We start from the raw sequence: 24,193 nt of genomic DNA on the forward strand, positions 1-24,193 counted from the left end.
CATAAAAAGAAACAAAATTGAGTTATTTGTAGTGAGGTGGATGGTCCTAGAGTCTGTCATACAGAGTGAAGTAAGTCAGAAAGAGAAAAACAAATACTGTATGTTAACACATATATATGGAATCTTAAAAAAAAAAGGTACTGATGAACCTAGTTGCAGGGCAGGAATAAAGACGTAGACATAGAGAATGGACTTGAGAACACGGGGTGGGAGGGGGAAGCTGGGGCGAAGTGAGAGTAGCATCGACATATATACACTACCAGATGTAAAACATAGCTAGTGGGAAGCAGCAGCATAGCACAGGGAGATCAGCTCGGTGCTTTGCAATGACCTAGGGGGTGGGATGGGGAGAGTGAGAGGGAGGCTCAAGAGGGAAGGAATATGGGGACATATGTATGCATATAGCTGATTCACTTTGGTGTACAACAGAAACTAACAGTATTGTGAAGCAATTGTACTCCAATAAAGATCTATTAAAAAGTTTGTACCCTTTTACCAATCTTCCCCTATTCCCCCACCACCCCAGCCCCTGGCAACCACTCTTCTACTCTCTGTTTCTATGAATCCAACTTTTTTTTTATTCCACATATAAGTGATATCACACAGCATTTGTTTTTCTTTGACTTATTCCACTTAGCATAGTACCCTCCAGGTTCATCCACATTGTCACAAATGACAGGATTTCCTTCTTTTTTAAGACTGAATAATATTCCATTGTATATATATGCATATATACCGCATCTTCTTGATCTATTCATCCACTGATGGACATTTAGGTTTTTTCCGTGTCTTGGCTTTTGTGAATAGTTCTGCAGTGAACACGGAAGTACAAGTATCTCTTAGAGATAATGGTATTGTTTCCTTTGGATAGATACTCAGAAGTGGGGTTGCTGGCTTATACGGTAGTACTATTTTTAATTTCTTGAGGAACCTTCATAGTGTTTACTGGCAGTACCAGTTTACATTCCCACCAAAGGTGTACAAGGGTTCCCTTCACATTCTAACAAGTATTTGCTATCTGTTGGCTTTTTTATAATAGCTATCCTAATGTGTATGAGGTGATATCTCATTGTGGTTTTAATTTGCATTTCCCTGATGATTAATGATGTTGAGCAATTTTTCATGTCCCTGTTGGCCATTTGTGTCTTTTTTTGAAAAATGTCTATTCAGGTTCTTTGCCCATCTTTTAATTGTGTTTTGTTTTGCTATTGAGTTGTATGAGCTCCTTGTATATTTTGGACATTAACCCCTTATTGGATATGTGTCAACCTATCATACTTGCAGTCCCCAGAATCCATCGGTCTCTCTCACAACCCTGCCTTAACACATATTATTTCACCTACCTCAAATTCCCTTTAACACTCATTTTGTCAGGTTAACATTTTCTGCCTATTTTTTTGCAATCCATTAAGGCATTTCCTTCCCCAGAAACTCCTCTGTAGCTTTCCCCTAACTCCTCATTCTGGATAAGCTGCCTTTCCTGTGTACTCCAGTTAGCACCCTTTGTTTATTTCTACCATACCTTTTACCATACTTCATAGTATTGATAATATGTTCACTGGTCCTTCATTAGCCCCTTGAAGATATGGCCTATAGCTTTTATCTTCATACCTCTGGTACCTAATAAAATAGCTTGAACAAAATATATATTTATCAAAAGAGCAATTCATTATAACAAAGCCTCATATTTCAAATAATATAATAAAATGCTGATTAGTAAAAATAATTTAGATAAAACAGTTTTTATTTCTCTCCCCCAGATCCCTGAAAACTAATTTATAGAATTGGGGACTTTCCAAGAGTTAAAGAGCACTGAAGAAATTCTGGAAAGTTCTATTCACCATAACCTATGCCCCCTTCCTTACACACATACACACACACACACACACACACACGTTCATACTTACACACCCTCTCCTCCATCCACCAGTTTGGGAGGAAGATGAATCAAAGAACAAAAGGAGAAAAATGAAAGGACAAGAAAAGATGAAGATAAGGACAGTGAATAGACAGAAATTCCAGAGCTTCGTACTTAATCAAAATTGGGAAAACACAATTAAAGCCATTAAAAAGAGAAAGAGTAACCTCTGTGCTCCTTAAGGCTTTCTCAAGCCTTTCAACAGAGCTTCCCCTTTGAGTGGGTGACAACAGTCTGTAAGAGGGACATTAGGCAATGCTTTCTGGTGGTCATTGCTCAAGCAGTGGTACCAGTAGAAGTGCCCTCCCATGAAGTTTGCTTTTGGAATCCATAGATTTTCACTACTGACCATCAGTCTATGATTTCAAGTTGAAATGTATGGGCTAAGGAAAAGAAGTTGAGCCTGAAAGTCTTTTTCAATACCACCCTTACTGTGGCCACAGAAATAGACTCCACAGTGGCACCACTTCATAGGCACTAAGTACATGCTTGGTACAGAGAGAAACTTTCTTGAGCTTGGCCTTGATGTAGCTGCAGTAAGACTAGAAGAGAGTTTGGTAAGGGCCTCAGGGACCTTAGCCAGTGAGAAGGGTGGCCCACAGATTGAGGTTCCTGATAAACAGTTCTGGGCAAGAACAAGTGGAGGAGTGAAGAGACTCACTGCACAATGATAAGATGGAAAAAAGGGATAAGAGATGATGACAGTGATGGCAGGCTAGAATACAGTCATGGGTTTAAACAACATATTGGGGCACAATTGAAGGACTCTGGTTTCATCCATCTTTCACCTCTCCTGGCCTTCCACTAAGACATTCATGAGCCTGTTTCTACTGAGTGTGACACTGTTAGACACATAAATAGACCATGGCTCTTACATTCTACAGGAGGAACTGCTTCTGTTTTATTGATTAGTGCAGGGTAACTGGTGTTTTGTCTTTTGAGTATCTCTTACATTTCTATAAGTAAGTACATTAGATTTTTTCTGTTAACTGAATAAAGAAAAGCAGAAAACCTCTGTACACTCAGCATTAAAATCTGCCTCACTGAGAACAACTTTCTCTGTGAATCACTCTGTCACTCCTGAATGTGATTGAAGGGCAATGTGAAGGCTGCTAATCAAAACCACATGGACTTGGTCTGTTTTAGCTCTGATTCACCTTAGGAAATGATGATAAAGAAGCAAATGTTTTAACATTCGGAATTCCAAAGTCCCTATCATTGTAGAATTCTGAGAATTTGAATCCTAAGGATATCTCATGAGGAGAATGGATATATTTATTTCACTTATTTGTAAATGCATTTGTACACATGTGTATGTAAGTCCATACACACATACACATAAAATATATTCTGCTCCAAGTTTTTCTCTCTTCCCTTCTATCAAGACCAGGCTCAACTTTAGCCTCTGCCATGAGCCTTCCCCAGCTGTTTAAGCCCACTCTGATCTCATCCTTATCTAATCTTATAGCATATACTACCTGTACCAGTGTTTTCAGAACTTATCTATCAACAATGTTCTTTATACTGTACTTTGCACTATTAGCTATTTCGTGTGTCTACCTCTTGTCTCCCTATGTGCACAGTGCCTTCAAGGGATATTGAGGGAACAGGCTGGACCATAGGTAGAAGCATTTGCTAGAGTTGGCAAATTATGACCTATTTTTGTACACCCAGCAAGTTAAGAATGGTTTTTACATTTTTAAAAGGTTTAAAACACACACAGACTAAACTAAAATATGCTACAGGGACCCAGTGGCACTCAAAAGCTAGGATTTTTGCTCCCTAGCCCTTTACAAAAAAAGGGTGCCAATTCCTGCTTTAGAGAATAATGAAAAATAATAGTGGACAGGTAACAAGTCTGACCTTACTATCTATAAATAATTCTATTAAATTGGTGTGAGTGTTTCCATTTTAGATTATTTTCTTAATCTAAATAATAAGAATTTTGGACTTTGTCCTTCTAGGTATTATGAAGACTCATTAGACCAACCAACAAAAATAATAATAACAATAACTATTTAAGTTATTAAGTACAAGGGCATAGACTTAGGCCTTTTCTGTTTGCTTCTGTATTCTTCCAGTTATCCAGAACAGTATTGTGGTATGGTATTATATTACTTTCCTAGAGCTGCCACAACAAATGACCACAAACTTGGTGGCTTAAAACAACAGAAATTTCTTCTCACGTAGTCCTGGGGGCCAAAAGTCCGAAATCAAGATGTTCGTCAAGGTCGTGCTCCCTCTAAAAGTTCTAGGGAAGAATCCTTCCTTGCCTCTTACAGTTCTGGTGGTTCAAGGCATTCCTTAGGTTGTAGCAGTATAACTGCAATCTCTGCCTTCATCTTCACATGGCCATCTTCCCTGTGTATTTCTCTGTGTCCTCTCCTTTTCTTGGGAAGACACCAGACATTGGACTTAGGGCTCACTCTAAATCCAGGACAATTTCATCTCAAGATTCTTAACTAATTACTTGGAAAGAGCCTATTTCCAAATAAGGTCACATTTTGAGGTTCCAGGTGGATATATGACTTTGTGGGGGAACTCTATTCACCCTACTACAGGCTTAGTAAATATTTTTGAATGACTAAATGAAGGAAGGAAGTGACCATTTAATATACTGCTGGCACTGGATTCATTTCATTTGAACCTGGAAACAGTTCTGTTAGGTGTGTGTTTTTCCATTTTACAAGTGAAGAACTGAGGCTTGGAGATCTAAGTATCCTCTCTAAGTTCACACAGACAATAAGGGCAGGGTCATCCCTGAACTCATGCTCTTCTCCACTAGGCTTGTGAGATTACCAATGGACATGACTAAGAAGTGGACTTGAGGAAGGAGATTATGGAATCAAGGAAGTCAGACTGTCGGAGGCTAATTATGAGATTTCCTTTAATTCAGTAGAAAAATTTTTGAGTTGGTAAGTGGATATAAACAATAAAGGAAAAGAAGAAGAGTTAAAGATGGCTGAGACCTGAGGCTTAGGGAGAGGGTGGCTATTGATGCCATATAGAAATAGGAAGCTAGATGCTGAACAGCAGAAACTGACACAGCAGTGTAAAGCAACTATACTCCAATTAAAAAAAAAAAAAGAAATAGGAAGCTAGAAAGGGAGTCACTTTGGAAAGCAAAACGATGAGTTTCAATGTCATCAATGGTACATTCAAACTTGGCCTGAAGGCAATTGCAGAGACTAGGCTGCTCCTTAGAACAGAGAATGCGCTTGGGTGTGTGAAGTTAGGTCATCACCACGAGGCAGCATACATCACCTCGTGAATCACCAGTGTTGAGCCAGCAGCTGGCTGGCCAGATGCCTGGTTATGCTACGTTCATGACTGTCTGAGGCTCTACACACAGCCCGGGAGGATGCCCTTTTTCCTTCCTAGAGACAATCAACCTTTCTTTAACTGATCCCCTGTTTTGCTCCTCTGCTAGAACTCCAACTGAGGTTTCAGGTTGTTGAAGCCATGAGGCAAGATCACTTCATCAGGGGGAGTTCATGGCAGCAAAAATACTGAGGAAGCATCTTTCTTTTATTTTATTTTATTTTATTTTATTTTATTTTTGCGGTACGTGGACCTCTCACTGTTGTGGCCTCTCCCGTTGCGGAGCACAGGCTCCGGCCGTGCAGGCTCAGCGGCCATGGCTCATGGGCCCAGCCGCTCCACAGCATGTGGGATCTTCCCAGACCGGGGCATGAACCCGTGTCCCCTGCATGGCCAGGCGGACTCTCAACCACTGCGCCACCAGGGAAGCCCGCATCTTTCTTTTAAATCATGACTGAGGCCAACATCAGGCATCCTCTTCATAGCACAAAACAATGTAGTCACATTCTTAGGGTTTGACCATAGCATCCTAATAGTCTGGCCTTGCATTAAAGACCCCAAAGGGAAGGGCCTGCTCTGCCAGAGAGCTTCTGCATTTTACAAAAATTCCAGGCTTCAGTGTTAATATCTTAGACATCTGAGTACAGTCTGAGAGAAGTTGAATGAAGCATAAGCAGACCCCTAAGTTCAAAGCTTTGTGTCTCTGCCTGCGGTCAGTTCCACACCACCTGCCTCAGAGTCCCATATAACAAAGAGAAGAGAGCACATGAATGAAATTTAGGAAAATAAGCAAAGTGGAGTTCCTGAAATTAAAGCAGTTGAGTTTTTAGCCAACTAAATATAAAGCCTTAGGCAAAGAGGGACTTTCTATTTTGAAATATGTATCCCCCTGAAAACCATTATTACATGTCCAAAGAATTTATACAAAATATAATTATGAATAAAGGTAATATTAAATTGCTTCTGTTAATTTAGTCATGGGCAAGGAGGGAAGAGAGCTGGTATGAGTGAACTGTCAAAGATCTCACAAGATAGTACATTTTAAAAAGTCTATCTGCAAGACTGGTTTAAATTATCTATAGAAGAGCTAAATTTGTCCTATAGATCAATTAGAAGAATCACCATTTTAAATATATCACATCCTTAATTATACTGAATTAAATGTAATTGCATATTCACTGCATGCATCATAATTTTAATTAGGGGAAACATTTTGAATCAAATACATTGAGGTATATAGCACTTCAGTTTTCTTTTCATTAAAAAAAAAAGTATATGTCTGAGTCAGGTTAAAAAAATATGTCCAGTGCTTGGGAAAAGGTGAAGAAAAACTAAACTATTGTTTCAGGGCTTATGAATTATAGAGTAATTCCTATTATTTAGCCCTATGACAGTATATAAGCTTTTAGGTTAAGGAAGCAAGTCTTTAACAAGTTTAAAGAAAAACAGAACAGAATGTTTACCATTGGTTCTCAGAGTTGATGTCACATAATTATTTTAGAAGAGGATAAACCTTGAAAAGCTAAATGCTTTTCAAAACTTCTTATAGAATAAGCAGATGTATCCAGAATCTGTATTTTGAAGCAGCCTCTGGTGGTTGGGGGACAGTGATCACTCATGGCATCTTAAACATCGTGAGCAATCATTTGTTCCAGCAGTGGGCTGGTGGCAGTCTGGTGATTCCAAGCCCAGGGGGAACTTTGGAAAGTCACCCATGGACCCACAGCATGGTAGAGCTGGAAGAGAACTTTGAAATCAATTCCCTCAACCTCTCCCTTTACAGACAAGAAGTAGGTAGCCTAGTGTAGTAGTGAAGACCCTAGGGCCAGATGACCTAGGTCATCAGCTCAGCAGTCTTGTCCTGCCACTGCTGGTTGTGTGACCTTTCAGTGCCTCAGTTTCTGCCTAGGATTGTTAAGAGGATTCAGTGAGTGAATATTTGGAAAGTGCTTAGAACCATGTCTGACACATTGTACACACTATGAACAAATGTTCGTTAAATAAGTAAAACTCAGACCCAGAGAGATCACGTGATTTGCCTGAGTTCATGGGACTCATCAAATCCTAGCTGGGGTAGAACCAGTCCTATCAGGTAGGCATGCTAGTTTTTCTTCCCTCCCTGGTCCTTAGACTATCCCTAGAGTGTGCGTTTGCCTCAGAAATACTGTAGGAGCCTGTAAGTAAGTAGCATGAGGCAGTATAAGGAACACGCAGTTTGAAATCAACACCTTGGATTCAAGCTCTGATACTTACTGAAAACTCTCTGAACCTCATTTTCCTCACCTATAGAAATATGATAATCATAACAAACCCAACTCACAGACGTGTTGAGAGGATCAGATGAGATAATGTACTTTGAAAACCATAATCCACCATGCAGATGTTATTTAACACCATTATTGTGAGCTCTTGTGAGCTGAGAAAAGCCATGAGAATGTTTCAAACCTGCTTAGGACATCAAGAAGTTGGGATGGACTCCAGCTTTAAGATGGCAGAAGAGTAAGACATGGAGATCACCTTCCTCCCCACAGATACATCAAAAATACATCTACATGTGGAACAACTACTACAGAACACCTACTGAACGCTGACAGAAGACCTCAGACTGCCCAAAAGGCAAGAAACTCCCCACATAACTGGGTAGGGTAAAAGGAAAAAAAAAAAACAGAGACAAAAGAATAGCGACGGGATCTGCACCAGTGGGAGGTAACTGTGAAGGAGGAAATGTTTCCACACACTAGGAAGCCCGTTGGCGGGCAGAGACTGCGAGTGGCAGAGGGGGGAAGATTCGGGGCCACCAAGGAGAGCACAGCAACAGGGGTGCTGAGGGCAAAGCCAAGAGATGCCCACACAGAGGAGCGGTGCCGACCAGCACTCACCAGCCCGAGAGGCTTGTCCGCTCACCCACCGGAATGGGTGGGGCCTGGGAGCTGAGGCTCGGGCTTCGGTCGGATCCCAGGGAGAAGACTGGGGTTGGCTGCCTGAACACAGCCTGAAGGGGCTAGTGCAACACAGCTAGCTGGGAGAGAGTCTGGGGAAATGTCTGGAGCTGCCAAAGAAGCAAGAGACTTTGTCTTGCCTCTCTATTTCCTGGTGCACGAGGAGAGGGGATTAAGAGCGCTGCTTAAAGGAGCTCCAGAGACAGGCGTGAACCGCAGCTATCTGCATGGACCCCAGAGACGGGCATGAGACACTAAGGCTGCTGCTGCCACCACCAAGAAGCCTGTGTGCAAGCACAGGTCACTATCCACACCTCCCCTCTTGGGAGCCTGTGCAACCCGCCACTACCAGGGTCCCGAGACCAGAGACAACTTCCCTGGGAGAACACATGGTGGCCTCAGACTGGTGCAATCTCACGCTGGCCTCTGCCGCCGCAGGCTTGCCCCACATCCGTACCCCTCCTTCCCCCCTGCCTGAGTGAGCCAGAGCCCCTGAATCAGCTGCTCCTTTAACCCCATCCTGTCTGAGCGAAGAACAGATGCCGTCAGGTGATCTACATGCAGAGGCGGGGCCAAATCCAAAGCTCAAACCTGGGAGCTGTGCAAACAAAGAAGAGAAAGGGAAATCTCTCCCAGCAGCCTCAGGAGCACCGGACTAAATCTCCACAATCAACTTGATGTACCTGTTGAATACATCTGTGGAATACCTGAATAGACAACGAATCATCCCAAATTGAGGAGGTGGACTTTGGGAGCAACGATATATTTTTTTTTCTGTTTTTCTCTTTTTATGAGTGTATTTGTATATACTTCTGTGTGTGATTTTGTCTGTATAACTTTCTTTTGCCGTTTGTCCTAGGGTTCTGTCTGTCCATTTTTGTTTTTTTTTTAAGTTTTGTTTTGTTTTTTTAGTATACTTTTTTAGCACTTGTTTTCATCGGTAGACTGGTTTGTTGGTTTGATTGCTCTCTTCTTTTTTTTTTTTTTTTACTTAAAAAATTTTTTAAGAGCTATTTTTTATTTTAATAACTATTTTATTTTATCTACTACTTTGTTTCTTTTTTTCCCCGTTTATTCTGAGCCGTGTGGATGACAGGTTTTTGCTGCTCCAGCCAGGCGGCAGGGCTGTGCCTCTGAGGTGGGAGAGCCAAGTTCAGGACACTGGTCCACAAGAGACCTCCCAGCTCCAAGTAAAATCAAACAGCGAAAGCTCTCCCAGATATCTCCATCTCAATGCTAAGACCCACCTCCACTCAATGACCAGCAAGCTACAGTGCTGGACACCCTGTGCCAAACAACTAGCAAGACAGGAAAACAACCCTATCCATTAGAAGAGAGGCTGCCTAAAATCATAATAAGGCCACAGAAAACCCAAAAAAACACCAGCAGATGTGGACCTGCCCACCAGAAAGACAAGATCCAGCCTCATCCACCAGAACACAGGCACTAGTCCCCTCCACCAAGAAGCCTACACAACCCACTGAACCAAGCTTAGCCACTGGGGACAGACACCAAAAACAATGGGAACTACGAACCTGCAGGCTGCAAAAAGGAGATCCCAAACACATTACGTTAAGCAAAATGAGAAGACAGAGAAACACACAGCAGATGAAGGAGCAAGGCAAAAACCCACCAGACCTAACAAATGAAGAGCAGCTAGGCAGTCTAACTGTAGAAGAATTCAGAATAATGATAATAAAGATGATCCAAAATCCTGGAAATAGAATGAAGAAAATACAACAAACATTTAACAAGGATCTAGAAGAACTAAATAGCAAACAAACAGTGATGAACAACACAATAAATGAAATTTAAAATTCTCTAGAGATGGGCTTCCCTGGTGCCAGGAGAGTAGGCCTGCTGATGCAGGGGACATGGGTTCATGCCCTGGTCGGGGAAGATCCCACATGCCTCGGAGCGGATGGGCCCGTGAGCCATGGCTGCTGAGCCTGTGCGTCCGGAGCCTGTGCTCCAAAATGGGAGAGGCCACAACAGTGAGACGCCCAAGTACCGCAAAAGAAAAAAAAAAAATTTCTCTAGAGGGATCCATAGCAGAAAAACTGTGGCAGAAGAATGGATAAGTGACCTGGAAGATAAAATAGTGGAAATAACTACTGCAGAGCAGAATAAAGAAAAAAGAATGAAAAGAATTGAGGACAGTCTCAGAGACCTCTGGGACAACATTAAAATCACCAACATTCAAATTATAGGGGTCCCAGAAGAAAAAGAGAAAAAGAAAGGGACTGAGAAAATATTTGAAGAGATTATAGTTGAAAAATTCCCTACTATGGGAAAGGAAATAGTTAATCAATTCCAGGAAGCACAGAGAGTCCCATACAGGATACACCCAAGGAGAAACACACCAAGACACATATTAACTAAACTATCAAAAATTAAATACAAAGAAAAACTATTAAGAGCAGCAAGGGAAAAATGGCAAATAATGCACAAGGAAATCCCCATAAGGTTAACAGCTGATCTTTCAGCAGAAGCTCTGCAAGCTAGAAGGGAGTGGCAGGACATATTTAAATTGATGAAGGAAAAAACCTACAACCAAGATTACTCTACCCAGAAAGGATCTCATTCAGATTAGACAGAGAAATTAAAACCTTTACAGAAAAGCAAAATCTAAGAGAATTCAGCACCACCAAACCAGCTTTACAACAAATGCTAAAGGAACTTCTCTAGGCAGGAAACACAAGAGAAGGAAAAGACCTACAATAACAAACCCAAAACAATTAAGAAGACGGTAATAGGAACATACATATTGATAATTACATTAAATGTAAATGGATTAAATGCTCCAACCAAAAGACATAGACTGAATGAATGGATACAAAAACAAGACCCATATATACGCTGTCTACAAGAGATCCACTTCAGACCTAGGGACACATACAGAGTGAAAGTAGAAGGATGGAAAAACATATTCCATGCAAATGGAAATCAAAAGAAAGCTGGAGTACGAGTTCTTATGTCAGACAAAATAGACTTTAAAACAGAGACTGTTACAAGAGACAAAGAAGGACACTACATAATGATCAAGGGATCAATCCAAGAAGAAGATATAACAATTGTAAATATTTAAGCACCCAACATAGGAGCACCTCAGTATATAAGGCAAATACTAACAGCCATAAAAGGGGAAATCGACAGTAACACAATCATAGTAGGGGACTTTAACACCCCACTTTCACCAATGGACAGATCATCCAAAATAAAAATAAATAAGGAAACACAAGCTTCAAATGATACATTAAACAAGATGGACTTAATTGATATTTATAGCACATTCCATCCAAAACCAACAGAATACACATTCTTCTCAAGTGCTCATGGAACATTCTCCAGGATAGATCATATCTTGTGTCACAAATCAAGCCTTCGTAAATTTAAGAAAATTGAAATCGTATCAAGTATCTTTTCCGACCACAACGCTATGAGACTAGATATCAATTACAGGAAAAAATCTGTAAAAAATACAAACACATGGAGGCTAAACAATACACTACTTAATAAACAAGAGATCACTGAAGAAATCAAAGAGGAAATCAAAAAATACCTAAAAACAAATGACAATGAAAACATGATACCCAAAACCTGTGGGATGCAGCAAAAGCAGTTCTAAGAGGGAAGTTTATAGCAATACAATCCTACCTTAAGAAACAAGAAACATCTCAAATAAACAACCTAACCTTACACCTAAAGCAATTAGAGAAAGAAGAACCCCAAAGTTAGCAGAAGGAAAGAAATCATAAAGATCAGAAATAAATGAAAAATAAATGAAGGAAACAATAGCAAAGATCAAGAAAACTAAAAGCTGGTTCTTTGACACGATAAACCAAATTGATAAACCATTAGCCAGATTCATCAAGAAAAAAAGGGAGAAGACTCAAATCAATAGAATTAGAAATGATAAAGGAGAACAACTGACACTGCAGAGATACAAAAGATCAGGAGAGATTACTACAAGCAACTCTTTGCCAATAAAATGGACAACCTGGAAGAAATGGGCAAATCCTTAGAAATGCACAACCTTCCGAGACTGAACCAGGAAGAAATAGAAAATATGAACAGACCAATCAAAAGCACTGAAATTGAAAATGTGATTTAAAATCTTCCAACAAACAAAAGCCCAGGACCAGATGGCTTCACAGGGGAATTCTATCAAACATTTAGGGAAGAGCTAACGCCTATCCTTCTCAAACTCTTCCAAAATATAGCATAGGGAGGACCACTCCCAAACTCATTCTACGAGGCCACCATCACCCTGATAGCAAAACCAGACAAAGATGTCACAAAGAAAGAAAACTACAGGCAAATAACACTGATGAACATAGATTCAAAAATCCTCAGCAAAATACTAGCAAACAGAATCCAGCAGCACATTAAAATGATCATACCCCATTATCAAGTGGAGTTTATCCCAGGAATGCAAGGATTCTTCAATATATGCAAATCAATCAATGTGACACCATATTAAAAACTGAAGGAGAAAAACCATATGATCATCTCAATAGATGCAGAGAAAGCTTTTGACAAAATTCAACACCCATTTATGATAAAAACCCTGCAGAAAGTAGACAGAGAACTTTCCTCAACATAATAAAGGCCATATATGACAAACCCACAGCCAACATCGTCCTCAATGGTGAAAAACTGAAACCATTTCCACTAAGATCAGGAACAAGACAAGGTTGCCTACTCTCACCACTGTTATTCACCATAGTTTTGGAGGTTTTAGTCATAGAAATCAGAGAAGAAAAGAAATAAAAGGAATCCAAATCAAAAAGAAGAAGTAAAACTGTCACTGTTTCCAGATGACATGATACTCTACATAGGGAATCCTAAAGATGCTACTAAAAAACTACTAGACCTAATCAATGAATTTGGTAAAGTAGCAGGATACAACATTAATGCACAGAAATCTCTTGCATTGCTATACACTAATGATGAAAAATCCGAAAGTGAAATTAAGAAAACATGTCAATTTACCACTGCAACAAAAAGAATCAAACATCTAGGAATAAACCTACGTAAGGAGACAGAAGACCTATATTCAGAAAATTATGACACTGATGAAAGAAATTAAAGTTGATACAAATAGATGGAGAGATATACCATGATCTTGGATTGGAAGAATCAGCATTACTACCCAAAGCAGTCTACAGAGTCAGTGAAATCCCTATCAAACTACCACTGACATTTTTCACAGAACTAGAACAAAAAATTTCACAATTTGTATGGAAACACAAAAAACCCCGAATAGCCAAAGCAATCTTGAGAAAGAAAAATGGAGCTGGCGGAATAAGGCTTCCTGACTTCAGACTATACTACAAAGCTACAGTAATCAAGGCAGTAATGTACTGGCACAAAAACAGAAAGATAGATCAATGGAACAGGATAGAAAGCCCAGAAGTAAACCCATGCACATATGGTCACCTTATCTTTGATAAAGGAGGCAAGAATATAGAGTGGAGAAAAGACAGCCTCTTCAATAAGTGGTGCTGGGAAAACGGGACAGCTACGTGTAAAAGAATGAAATTAGAACACTCCCTAACACGATACACAAAAATAAACTCGGGCTTCCCTGGTGGCTCAGTGGTTGAGAGTCCGCCTGCTGATGCAGGGGACATTGGTTTGTGCCCCGGTCCAGTAAGATCCCACATGCTGCGGAGCGGCTGGGCCCATGAGCCATGGCCATTGAGCCTGCGCGTCCGGAGCCTGTGCTCCGCAATGGGAGAGGCCACAACAGTGAGAGGTCCGCGTACCGCAAAAAAAAAATAATAAATAAATAAATAAATAAATAAACTCAAAATAGATTAAAGACCTAAATATAAGGCCCGACACTATCAAACTCTTAGAGGAAAACATAGGCAGAACACTCTGTGACATAAATCACAGCAAGATCCTTTTTGCCCCAACCCCTGGAGAAATGGAAACAAAAATAAACAAATGGGACCTAATGAAACTTAAAAGCTTTTGCACAGCAAAGGAAACCATAAACAAGACAAAAAGACAACCCTCAGAATGGGAGAAAATAGTTGCAAATGAAGCAACTGACAAAAGATTAATCTCCAAAATGTACAAGCAGCTCATGCAGCTCAATATCAAAACAACAAACAACCCAATCCAAAAATGGGCAGAAGAACTAAATAGACATTTCTCCAAAGAAGATATACAGATTGCCAACAAACACATGAAAGAATGCTCAACATCATTAATCATTAGAGAAATGCAAATCAAAACTGCAATGAGGTGGCTTCCCTGGTGGCGCAGTGGTTGAGAGTCTGCCTGCCGATGCAAGGCACATGGGTTCGTGCCCCGGTCCGGGAAGATCCCACATGCCGCGGAGCGGCTGGGCCCATGTGCCATGGCCGCTGAGCCTGCGTGTCCGGAGCCTGTGCTCCGCAACGGGAGAGGCCACAACAGTGAGAGGCCCGCGTACCGCAAACAAAAAAAAAACTGCAATGAGGTATCGTCTCTCACCAGTCAGAATGGCCATCCTCAAAAAATCTACAAACAATAAATGCCGGAGAGGGTGTGGAGAAAAGGGAACCCTCTTGCACTGTTGTTGGGAATGTAAATTGATACAGCCAGTATGGAGAACTGTTTGGAGGTTCCTTAAAAAACTAAAAATAGAACTACCATATGACCCAGCAATCCCAGTACTGGGCATATACCCTGAAAAAGCCATAATTCAAAAAGAGTCATGTACCCCAATATTCATTGCAGCTCTATTTACAATAGCCAGCACATGGAAGCAACCTAAGTGTCCATCAACAGAGGAACGGATAATGAAAACGTGGCACATATATACAATGGAATATTAGTCATAAAAAGAAACGAAATTGATTTATTTGTAGTGAGGTGGATGGATCTAGAGTCTGTTATACAGAGTGAAGTAAGTCAGAAAGAGAAAAACAAATACCGTATGCTAACACGTATATATGGAATCTAAAAAAAAAAAAATTGTCATGAAGAACCTAGGGGCAAGACGGACATAAAGACAGAGACCTACTAGAGAATGGACTTGAGGATACAGGGAGGGGAAAGAGTAAGCTGGGACAAAGTGAGAGAGTGGCATGGACATATATACACTACCAAACGTAAAATAGCTAGTTGGAAGCAGCCGCATAGCACAGGGAGATCAGCTCGGTGCTTTGTGACCACATAGAGTGGGGGGAGGGAGGGAGACGCAAGAGGGAAGAGATATGGGGACATATGCATATGTATAACTGATTCACTTTGTTATAAAGCAGAATCTAATACACCACTGTAAAGCAATTATACTCCAATAAAGATGTTAAAAAAAAAAAAGTTGGGGTGGAGAGAGTAGTTAATTGGCTCTCTTCACTTTCTTACCTCCCATTTATTCACTGTTTTCTTTTAAAGTTTATTTTTATAATGATATAGTAATATATACAAAAGAATAATGTACTGTATACATGTATGTGTTGTGAGTGTATATGAAAAATAAAACAAATACTGATTCTCTACCACGAAGCTGAAAAAAGAATAATTACCAATGCCTTTGAAGGCCCTATGTGTCCCACCCAGTCTTATTCCTACCTTCCTGCCCCAGAAAAGTGGGTAAACGGCAATTGTGAATTGTTTGCTCATCTTTCCCTTGCCTTTACTTGTGCTACACATGTGTATATGCCTAAACAACATATTGTACTGGATGATTTTATTTCTTATTTCTTTTTCCCTCTTGACTCAAATATCTTGAGCTCTATGGTATCTTCCTGTGCCCTTGTACTATCCACTGTTCTTATTCTTTGTCACTATTTCCCCTCCCCCATCCAATAAAACACATTACTTCTTTTTTTTTTTTTTAGCTGCGTTGGGTCTTAGTTGCCGCACAGGCTTTCTCTAGTTGCAGCATGCGGGGGCTACTCTTTGTTGCAGTGTGCAGACTTCTCATTGCGGTGGCTTCTCTTGTTGCAGAGCACAGGCTCTAGGCGCACAGGCTTCAGTGGTTGTGGCACACATGCTCAGTAGTTGTGGCTTGCGGGCTCTAGAGCACAGGCTCAGTATTTGTGGTGCACTGGCTTAGTTGCTCCGCGACGTGTGGGATCTTCCCAGACTGGGGATCGAACCGTGTTCCCTTCATTGGCAGGCGGATTCTTAACCACTGCACCACCAGGGAAGTCCCAAAACACATTACTTCTGTCATTCAAAAGACATCGTAAAGAGAGACTTTAGGAGAGAGCCAGGCTTCGGGTTTACATGAGCAGGGAGTGGGTGTCAGTGGCCAGTGGGAGGGGGCCATCAGCTGCCAAAGTAAATGCAAGAATCCAAAAATGGGATGGGTTTTGTGTCAGGATAGTCACTCTGAGATCCCCATGGTGTCCTAGATGGTCACCTGACCTTCTTAATGGAAAATCTTAATGCCTTAGTGGAAAAAAGAATAAGCGCGTTAATCAAGGCAGGTTAGGATGTCATACTAAGGAGACTGGACTTTTCCTGCAGGCCTTTGGGAAGCAATTAAAATTTTGAAGAAGGAAGTAACTGCTTCAAGGCAGATGAGATGGGAGACAGGAAGGCCAGTGAGGAACACCTATCCTGGGGCAGGCGTGCAGGGGTGACTGGAGGGCTGCACGGGAGAGACACTGCAGACAGAGTTGAGCGAGACCTAGCAACTGCTTGGATGTGAGAGATGCTGGAGAAAGAGGAGTTGGTGATGGCTGAAATTTCAAGTGACCAGGATGGAAACACCGTAATGTTCGTTAACCAAAATAGGTGACAAAGAGGTAAATTTGAGAGCCATGCTAACTAGAACAGCCCAAAATGCTAGTGGTCATCTCTGTGCCATGGTCCAGAGAATAATGATTAATTCCAGCCTTTCTCTCAGAAAAGGAATCAGGGGTGGGCAAATCTATCAATACATTTCCTTCTTTGAAGCATTGTGGGTTTACGTGTTAAATGATAACTTTCGTTAAGTGATTCCAACTCTCTTAGAGTTACAACTTCCCTACCTTTCAGTTTCTCATACATAAAGTGAGGGACTGGAATAAGATGGTCTCTAAGGCCCTTTCCATTTTTGTAATTGTACAACTCTCGGAACTTTGCCCAGAATAGTAAACAGTAGCAAAAGCAATTCATGAGCTTGAGAGTCAGAGAGAATTAAATTCGAATGCCTGTTCCAGTGTGAACCTGTGGCCGCCTTTGGCTGCCCTGCGTCTCCTCCTGAAACTCAGTGTGATAAAACCTCACAGGGCTGCTGTGAGTCTGCTTGTACGTGAAAATGCCCAGCTCAGTGCCTGGAACAGTGTAGGTGCAGGGTAAAGATTGATTTCCTCCCTCCCTTCCTTCCTTCCTTCCTTCTTCCTCCCTTTGTTACCAAAGAGAGAGCATTAGTCTGGCTTCTCAACTGGTGCTGGGGGAAAACTTTCTCTGTAGGCTCTTCTGCAGTGCCCCAAAGCAGCTGTTGTACCAGAGAACTGCTTTTCACCAGCTACGTTCACTTTTACCCCAAAACACGAGACCTTTGGCTTTAAGAGAAGCACGAGTGGCAAGGAGACCCCCGGCAGTGGGTCTGTAGTTCTTCCAGCTGGACGGGATCCCACTCTAACATCACACCAGGAACTGTGTGTAAAGTGATGAGGAGTCACCCCATCTTTCCTGCACAAATGAGCAACAAACACATTAACTAGTTATCTGTAAGGGACATGGTGAATCAGATGGAGTATTTACAGGATACTTTACGTTTGCAATGCTGAGATTTTAAACCAAAGCTCCCTCTAATAGTTAAAGATCTACTATTCAAGCATAACGACAGCCTGCAGCTCTGTAAGCCAGTTCCTGCCACCCTGACCCCAGGCGTCGAGTTTATCAGGATTCTCAGCAGGAAGAGACAAGGAGTAGTCCCCCTCTCCTGCAGTGAACACTGGAATGTTACGTTTTCCTCGAAGTTAGTGCCCCTCTCCTGCAGATCTCAGCTGTGGAGAAAATGAAAAAGAAAAAGGTTGGGGTCCCCTGGCTTCTGAAATTTGAATGCCACTTGGCCCTGACATGATGTTTGGTTTTTGGCTCCATTGCACAATTTTTTAAGATCAAGGAGTTCTGTACATCCTATTCCAACATTGTTCAGTGTTTCTATACTTTGGAATTTGTTTGTGGGGGGGTGGGGGACAGGAATCCCTCTCAGTCCTTGAGGAAGTACCATTTAGAGACCTTACTGTTTCCTAAAGGAGAAGCCTTGAAGTGTTGAATATAAATATGCATTAACTCTGATGCAGAGTTCTACACTTATTAAGCCTTACATGTGAGAAAACAGACACATAGAAGCTAAAGTTCTGGTCCTGTTTCTCTCCCTTCATTTAGAAAAGATCAGTGAGGTCCTGCAGGTTTGCAGACACTCTGAGATGCATCTGAACCTCTGTTCTCCAGCTCGCCCTATTCAGCAAGGCAGACCACAAAGCAAGCTGGGTAGGCAAATGAGCTTTATCCTGGTTACTTTGAAAATGCATTAATTTTTCAGCAGGCAGTTGTTAAATACCTACAGTGTGCTAGGCAGCGTACACAGTGGGGATAAAAGATAAATGAGACAATTCCTGGACTCTTGTTGATAGTAGGCTGCTACTAGTTTACAACCTAAGACTCTACTCCACAATTTGCCAATTGTTTTGTATCCTGATGAATCCATCATATCTCCACCGCACCGAACCACAAGTCATGTCTGAGGCTTTAAAGTTCCCAGAATGCCACCTAGACATAGGAAAAAAGTGAGAACAAGAAATGAACAAAATCACAGAAGCTGACTCTGAAGAGCAGCCACCTCTATAACGGAATACTTCATAAGGCCTTTGATTTAAAAATGTCCTTTGCTCCTTTAAGAAGCTTCCCTGGTTCTAGCACTCTCTGCAAAATGGATGATTGATCACCAATGGAAACTTAATTACCAATTAATTGGTAACTATTGAACTGACAGTACATCTCGGTTATCTGCTACTCCTCAGAGCAATCTATAGCACTTTAGTGAAGAAAAGTTTCTAATTAAATAGTAAAATAGCACTCACAAATATATCAAAAAATGTCTAGAACTACAACATCTTATTAAAAGTCATAGGTTTAGCATCTCTGAGACTCTCTGTTTGCTAACTTATCACCATTTAAAATAAAAAAATAGTTGTTGCTATGTAAAACAGGATGTTAGGTGATACTTAACCATAAAAGTTAATAGATGTAAGAACTTTGCATTCTATGTGACAGAAATTTGACATTAAGGAGTAAGGTTATTTTACATAAGGGTGACTAAATTTTTTATTTCAGTTTGTTCTTAAGCACAAAATTGGTTTGAAATATGCTCTAACAACTTTCTGATTATTACAAATACAATAGGACAATAATAGAAAATCTCTAATCTTCAAATCATTTTCCTGGACTTGTAGCTACATACAAAGATGTGTAAAACTGAGCTTTTTCTCTCTTTCTTCAAGTTAGACTTTGTCTTCTTTATACACCTTCTTGCCCCCCATTATCTGCCCCAAAGTTACCAATTTGCAATTATCTTTTCAGGACAGTTGGGGTGAGTCAGTCCATTTGTCCCTTATAAACTCATAAACTATCCCTATTCCTGAAAAAAAAATAGCTTTAGTAATATTGGTTCATATCTTCACACTCATTCCCCATCTACCCATAACTGATTTACTTACTTGTTCATTCATTCAGTTAGTATTTATTAAACATCTACTATGTGTGATATTTCATCTACTACTAGCAATACAGTGGTAAACAAGCAGGGTCCCTAAAGACAGGGAGCCACTTGGGAGAAGTCTCACATCACTCTTATATCACACAAGCGAATAGTAGTTGCAGCTATAACGAGTGCTATTTCACATAGTAAATGGTATTATGACAGTCTATAATAGAAGCATTTGACCTAGATATTGGGGTCAGGGCAGGCCTTCTGAGGAACTGATGACAAGCTGAGATCTGAAGGAGGCATAGGAGTTAACAAGGTGAATGGAGGTGGAAGGAGCATTCCAGGCAGAGGGAACAGCATGTGCAGAGGCCCTGTCATGGAGGACACATGGCTATTTAGAGAACTAAGAGAAGGCCAGCTCACTGGAGCATAGAGAGCAAGGAAGAACGCAGTGCAGGGTGAGTCTGGAGAATTTGAGCAGGAACCAGATGATGCAGGATCCAATGGGGCATGTTAAAAGTTTTGTCCTTGATCCGAAGAGCAGTGGGGAAATGTTCAGTGTTTTAAGCAGAGTGACATGATGAGATTTGTGGTTTAAAAAGAAAATTTGGCTGCAGTGTGGAGAATAGACTTTGAAAGAGATTGGATGAGATTGGACGGGGCAGGTCCAGTTAAGAAGCCATTGTCATAGTCCAGGAAAGGATGGAGGTGCCTTCGATAAAGGTTGCCGTGGTAGAGATAGAGAAAACTGTAGAGACCCAGGAGATATTTAGAAAGTGCAATTGATGGGAATCGGTGATGAACTGTGTATGGGGAGGAATGACGGATGACACTTAGATTTCTGACTTGTGCACCTGGAGAAATGGTGGAGCCATTTGCTGGGGTGCATTATATCACAAGGTCAGGCATGGGGGAAGATTGTGGTTTCTACTTTGGTCATGTTGAGCCTGAGGTCTTTGAGACATCTGAGTTCAGATTTCATAGGCAGTTTGATAAATGCACAGTCAGCTCAGAGGAGCAAGTTAGCCTGGAGGTACAAATGTGAGTGTCAACTAAATAGAGTGAAACTGAGATATCCTGGGTGGGGAGTATGAAGAGTGAGTGAGCAGAGGAGCAGCCCTAGGATGGAGCCTTGAGAAACTCTAACATTGACAGGCAAGCATGGATGGTCCTGCAAAGGAGACAAATGTTACAATCTGAGAAGTAGTAGAAGGAAGACCAGCAGACTGAAGTGTCGAGGTGAAGGGAAGGATCCATAGTACTTAAATTGTCATGTGTTAGTGAACAATATTCTTTAAATCCTTTCACTTAGAGTTAAAGCTAAAAGATAAATACCTGATTTGGTGGTAATTGCCTTTTAGTTAGCTAGTTAACAAAGCATTTGATGTACAACTTTTACATTTTTTGAGCCTTTCACCATAATGAGGACAAATACTCTATGTTCTCTGTGCTGGGTTCTATTATAAGAGATTTCTGTAAACTAGCTCATTTAATCTTTACAACAGCTCTGTAAGGTAAGTACATTTCTGTAATTCTCTCAATTTTACAAATGGAGGAACTGTAACAGAGATAACATGAAATTCACAAACAGAGGGAGGTTATAGAAATTACATACAACGAGTAACCATTAAGGACCAGGGTTTGATGCAGGCACCTAGGTCTGGAGTCTGTGCTCTGCTGCTTCCCCATGAATTATCCCCACCACCCCGCTGCGCACAAATGCACAAAGGAACACATTTTAAAATATAATGTCCTAGTGTGATTCTGACATTTATGATTATTCCAGTTGATATTCATCTCATTGGACTTGCCTGCTAGAAGCATTACCTTCATGTCCAGGCCTGAAACATTCATAGTTTTGTTTTTCTTTTACTAGCACCAGCTAAGTTCCATTTTTATGTACGTACATATCAAATCGTGATACAAACTGTGAGGGAAAGATTTGCCCCTAGTTTTAGAGTCTATATATACACAGCAGCACCTACTGATACTAGAGTCATTTAGGTCACTAGAATTGTTTCTGCCTCTCTGGGACTATTTGTCTATTTGCAAACTGTCTATTATCCTTGCTATTCCCTCCAAGCTCTAAAAAGACACACCAAAAAGTTTCTTAATAGCTTGCTCACATCTGGACTCACATTAATTCTATGACCATATTTTATTCCAGACACTTTTGAGAAATTCATCAGGCTGCGAAGCGCGCAGTGACGAATACCGAACGGAGTTTACCACAGCTTTGCAGCGTGTTGACTTATTCATGGGCCAGTTCAACCAAGTCCTCTTAACATCTATATCCACCTTTATTAAAGGAGACCTCACCATCGCTAATCTTGGAACGTCAGAGGGTCGATTCATGCAGGTACATACTTTCTGAGAGTGGCTGTGTCTGTTTTATCCGGTGTTATGCAATTAATTTCCTTCTCTTTTTACAGTAAGGTGTTTGCAAATACTGTAAGTGAACATCACAGTGGAAGCTAGAGGCATAGACTGAAAGCAAAACAATGAAGCTTGGTCCACTTTTTATGAAGTGTATGGCCTTTTTTCGTTGTTAAATTCTTAAAGCTTTCAGTTTAAATGTGGTTGCTTTAATTTTCTTGCCTGGAATGGTTTGGGTTTTTTTTTTCCATTCATGATTTCTATCACATGATTGGAAAATAAAATGAAACAATTAAAGCACTTCCAGGCGATGTTTTCCTATTTCAAGGGAAGCTACGGATCAAAAGAGAGCTATTGTGTGAACCGTGCGTCTCCATGAGAAGAAACATTCACATCATTGAGAAATATTGGCAGGAGTTAGGAAGGGACGTTATCATCAAAATCCCATTGTAACTCTAGTTCTCCTGATTCTGCAAAATGATGGGGTCAGACACAAAAAAGTGCAAACACTGGGAAAAAAAGATCCGGATTTTGTTAAGAAATGCCTTTAATGGATAGCAACAGTATTTCCATACAATAAAAGTTCACATTTCAGACTTGCAGTTATCGTGTCCCCTAGATACAAGAACCCTAGAACTTTGCAGAAATAAAAATGCTCTCATGTTGGGTCTGTTTTACTCCTTTAATAGTTATTGGTAGTGCTTTCAACATGAGTTCATTAGTAGATTCTTGGTTAATACACAGTGACGATGGTATCTATGGAAATGTTGACTTTCCTCAAAGACTAGAAATTTCTTTTAAAGAAGAATGTTTATTTCATAATCGTCTGACATAATTAACAGCACAGTCCAGCAATGACTGTTAGTAAACGAATTGAGGACGATGATGTTTTCCTAAGACTTGCCCATCTATACATTCTCTACCTGTATTCTTTAACAAATATATTTTTTAAAAGTTACCACTGTCTTTGTAGCAGTCTGGGTACTGATCAAATGTTTTTCTTGTACTAGTGGGCATGGTGGAATTTTTTCAAAATCATGAAACGTGTAAATAAAACTTTCCCACCTCAAAATGAATCATATATTGTAGATCCTGTTATCTAAATAATCCCACACTTGGTCTCCCCTCCTCCCATTGCTTCACAATTAACTACACTTTTTCTCCCACCCCGCCCCCCCAGCCCAGTGTTCTTATTCACCCACTTCAGAGCATTCAGTGCTGTCCTTAACTCCTCAAAATGTGAAGGAGAGATGCCCAGTCTCCTCCCACACAGGCAAGCACTCTAACATATTTGAAATATGATCATATCTATTATCCTTGTAAAATGGGTTTGTTATGTAGTATTTATATGTGTTTTTAGTTTACATTGATGTTATTCTGTAGAATTCCAAGAAAAATCTGAAGGAGGATGACTGAATTCATCTATTGAATTCCTATTGTGTTTACTATGTTGATTTGCTTCCCTTTATCTTTTTTCTGCTTTTCTTTTTTTCTTAATTGTCTAATACCTCACCAATCCAGTTCCATATTAATAAGCTTTCTACAGTCACTTTAGGTCTGACACTTTTTCACATCATAAGGTTCCTGGCCTATTTCCAGATTATAAAGTTCTAATAAAATTCCATTTTTAGATAGATCGCTTTAATAGCTAAGTAAATTCTACTGTGTGACAGATTTCACAACCCAAGTGATATGTTATATACATCAGTCTCATTATAATAGAAATGCTTTAACATTTCTATTAAAAATGTAACAAATGTTTTATTCTTGTCTCCCAGCATTTTCATAAAAGAAGCCATAGTACACCTTTGCATCCATAACACCAAAGATGAAAATAAGTATATAAGTAGATATTTATTTTATGAAAAGCACTGCTATCCTTGATTTTTTTTTAAACCAGGTGGCTCTTAATTCATCAAATATGTATCAAGAACGTACTAACTTTGCTTTACTAGGCAAGTAAGTGCAGCTAAGGAAGCAGTGACACAG

General features: G+C 40.5%; 1 protein-coding gene across 2 annotated transcripts in view; it reads left to right on the top strand.

The window, feature by feature from the left end:
* Positions 1-24,193, top strand: part of MET (MET proto-oncogene, receptor tyrosine kinase) — a 129,051-nt gene that overhangs the window by 48,627 nt on the left and 56,231 nt on the right. For both annotated transcript variants that reach the window (XM_081244452.1, XM_081244453.1), the window contains one exon: positions 21,996-22,187. In XM_081244452.1, coding sequence (XP_081100578.1) covers positions 21,996-22,187 — 192 coding nt within the window. The remainder of the gene's footprint in view (positions 1-21,995; positions 22,188-24,193) is intronic.

The sequence above is a fragment of the Mesoplodon bidens genome, assembly GCF_964165515.1.
Source record: "Mesoplodon bidens genome assembly, chromosome: 9".
In the NCBI taxonomy this organism is placed as follows: domain Eukaryota; kingdom Metazoa; phylum Chordata; class Mammalia; order Artiodactyla; family Ziphiidae; genus Mesoplodon; species Mesoplodon bidens.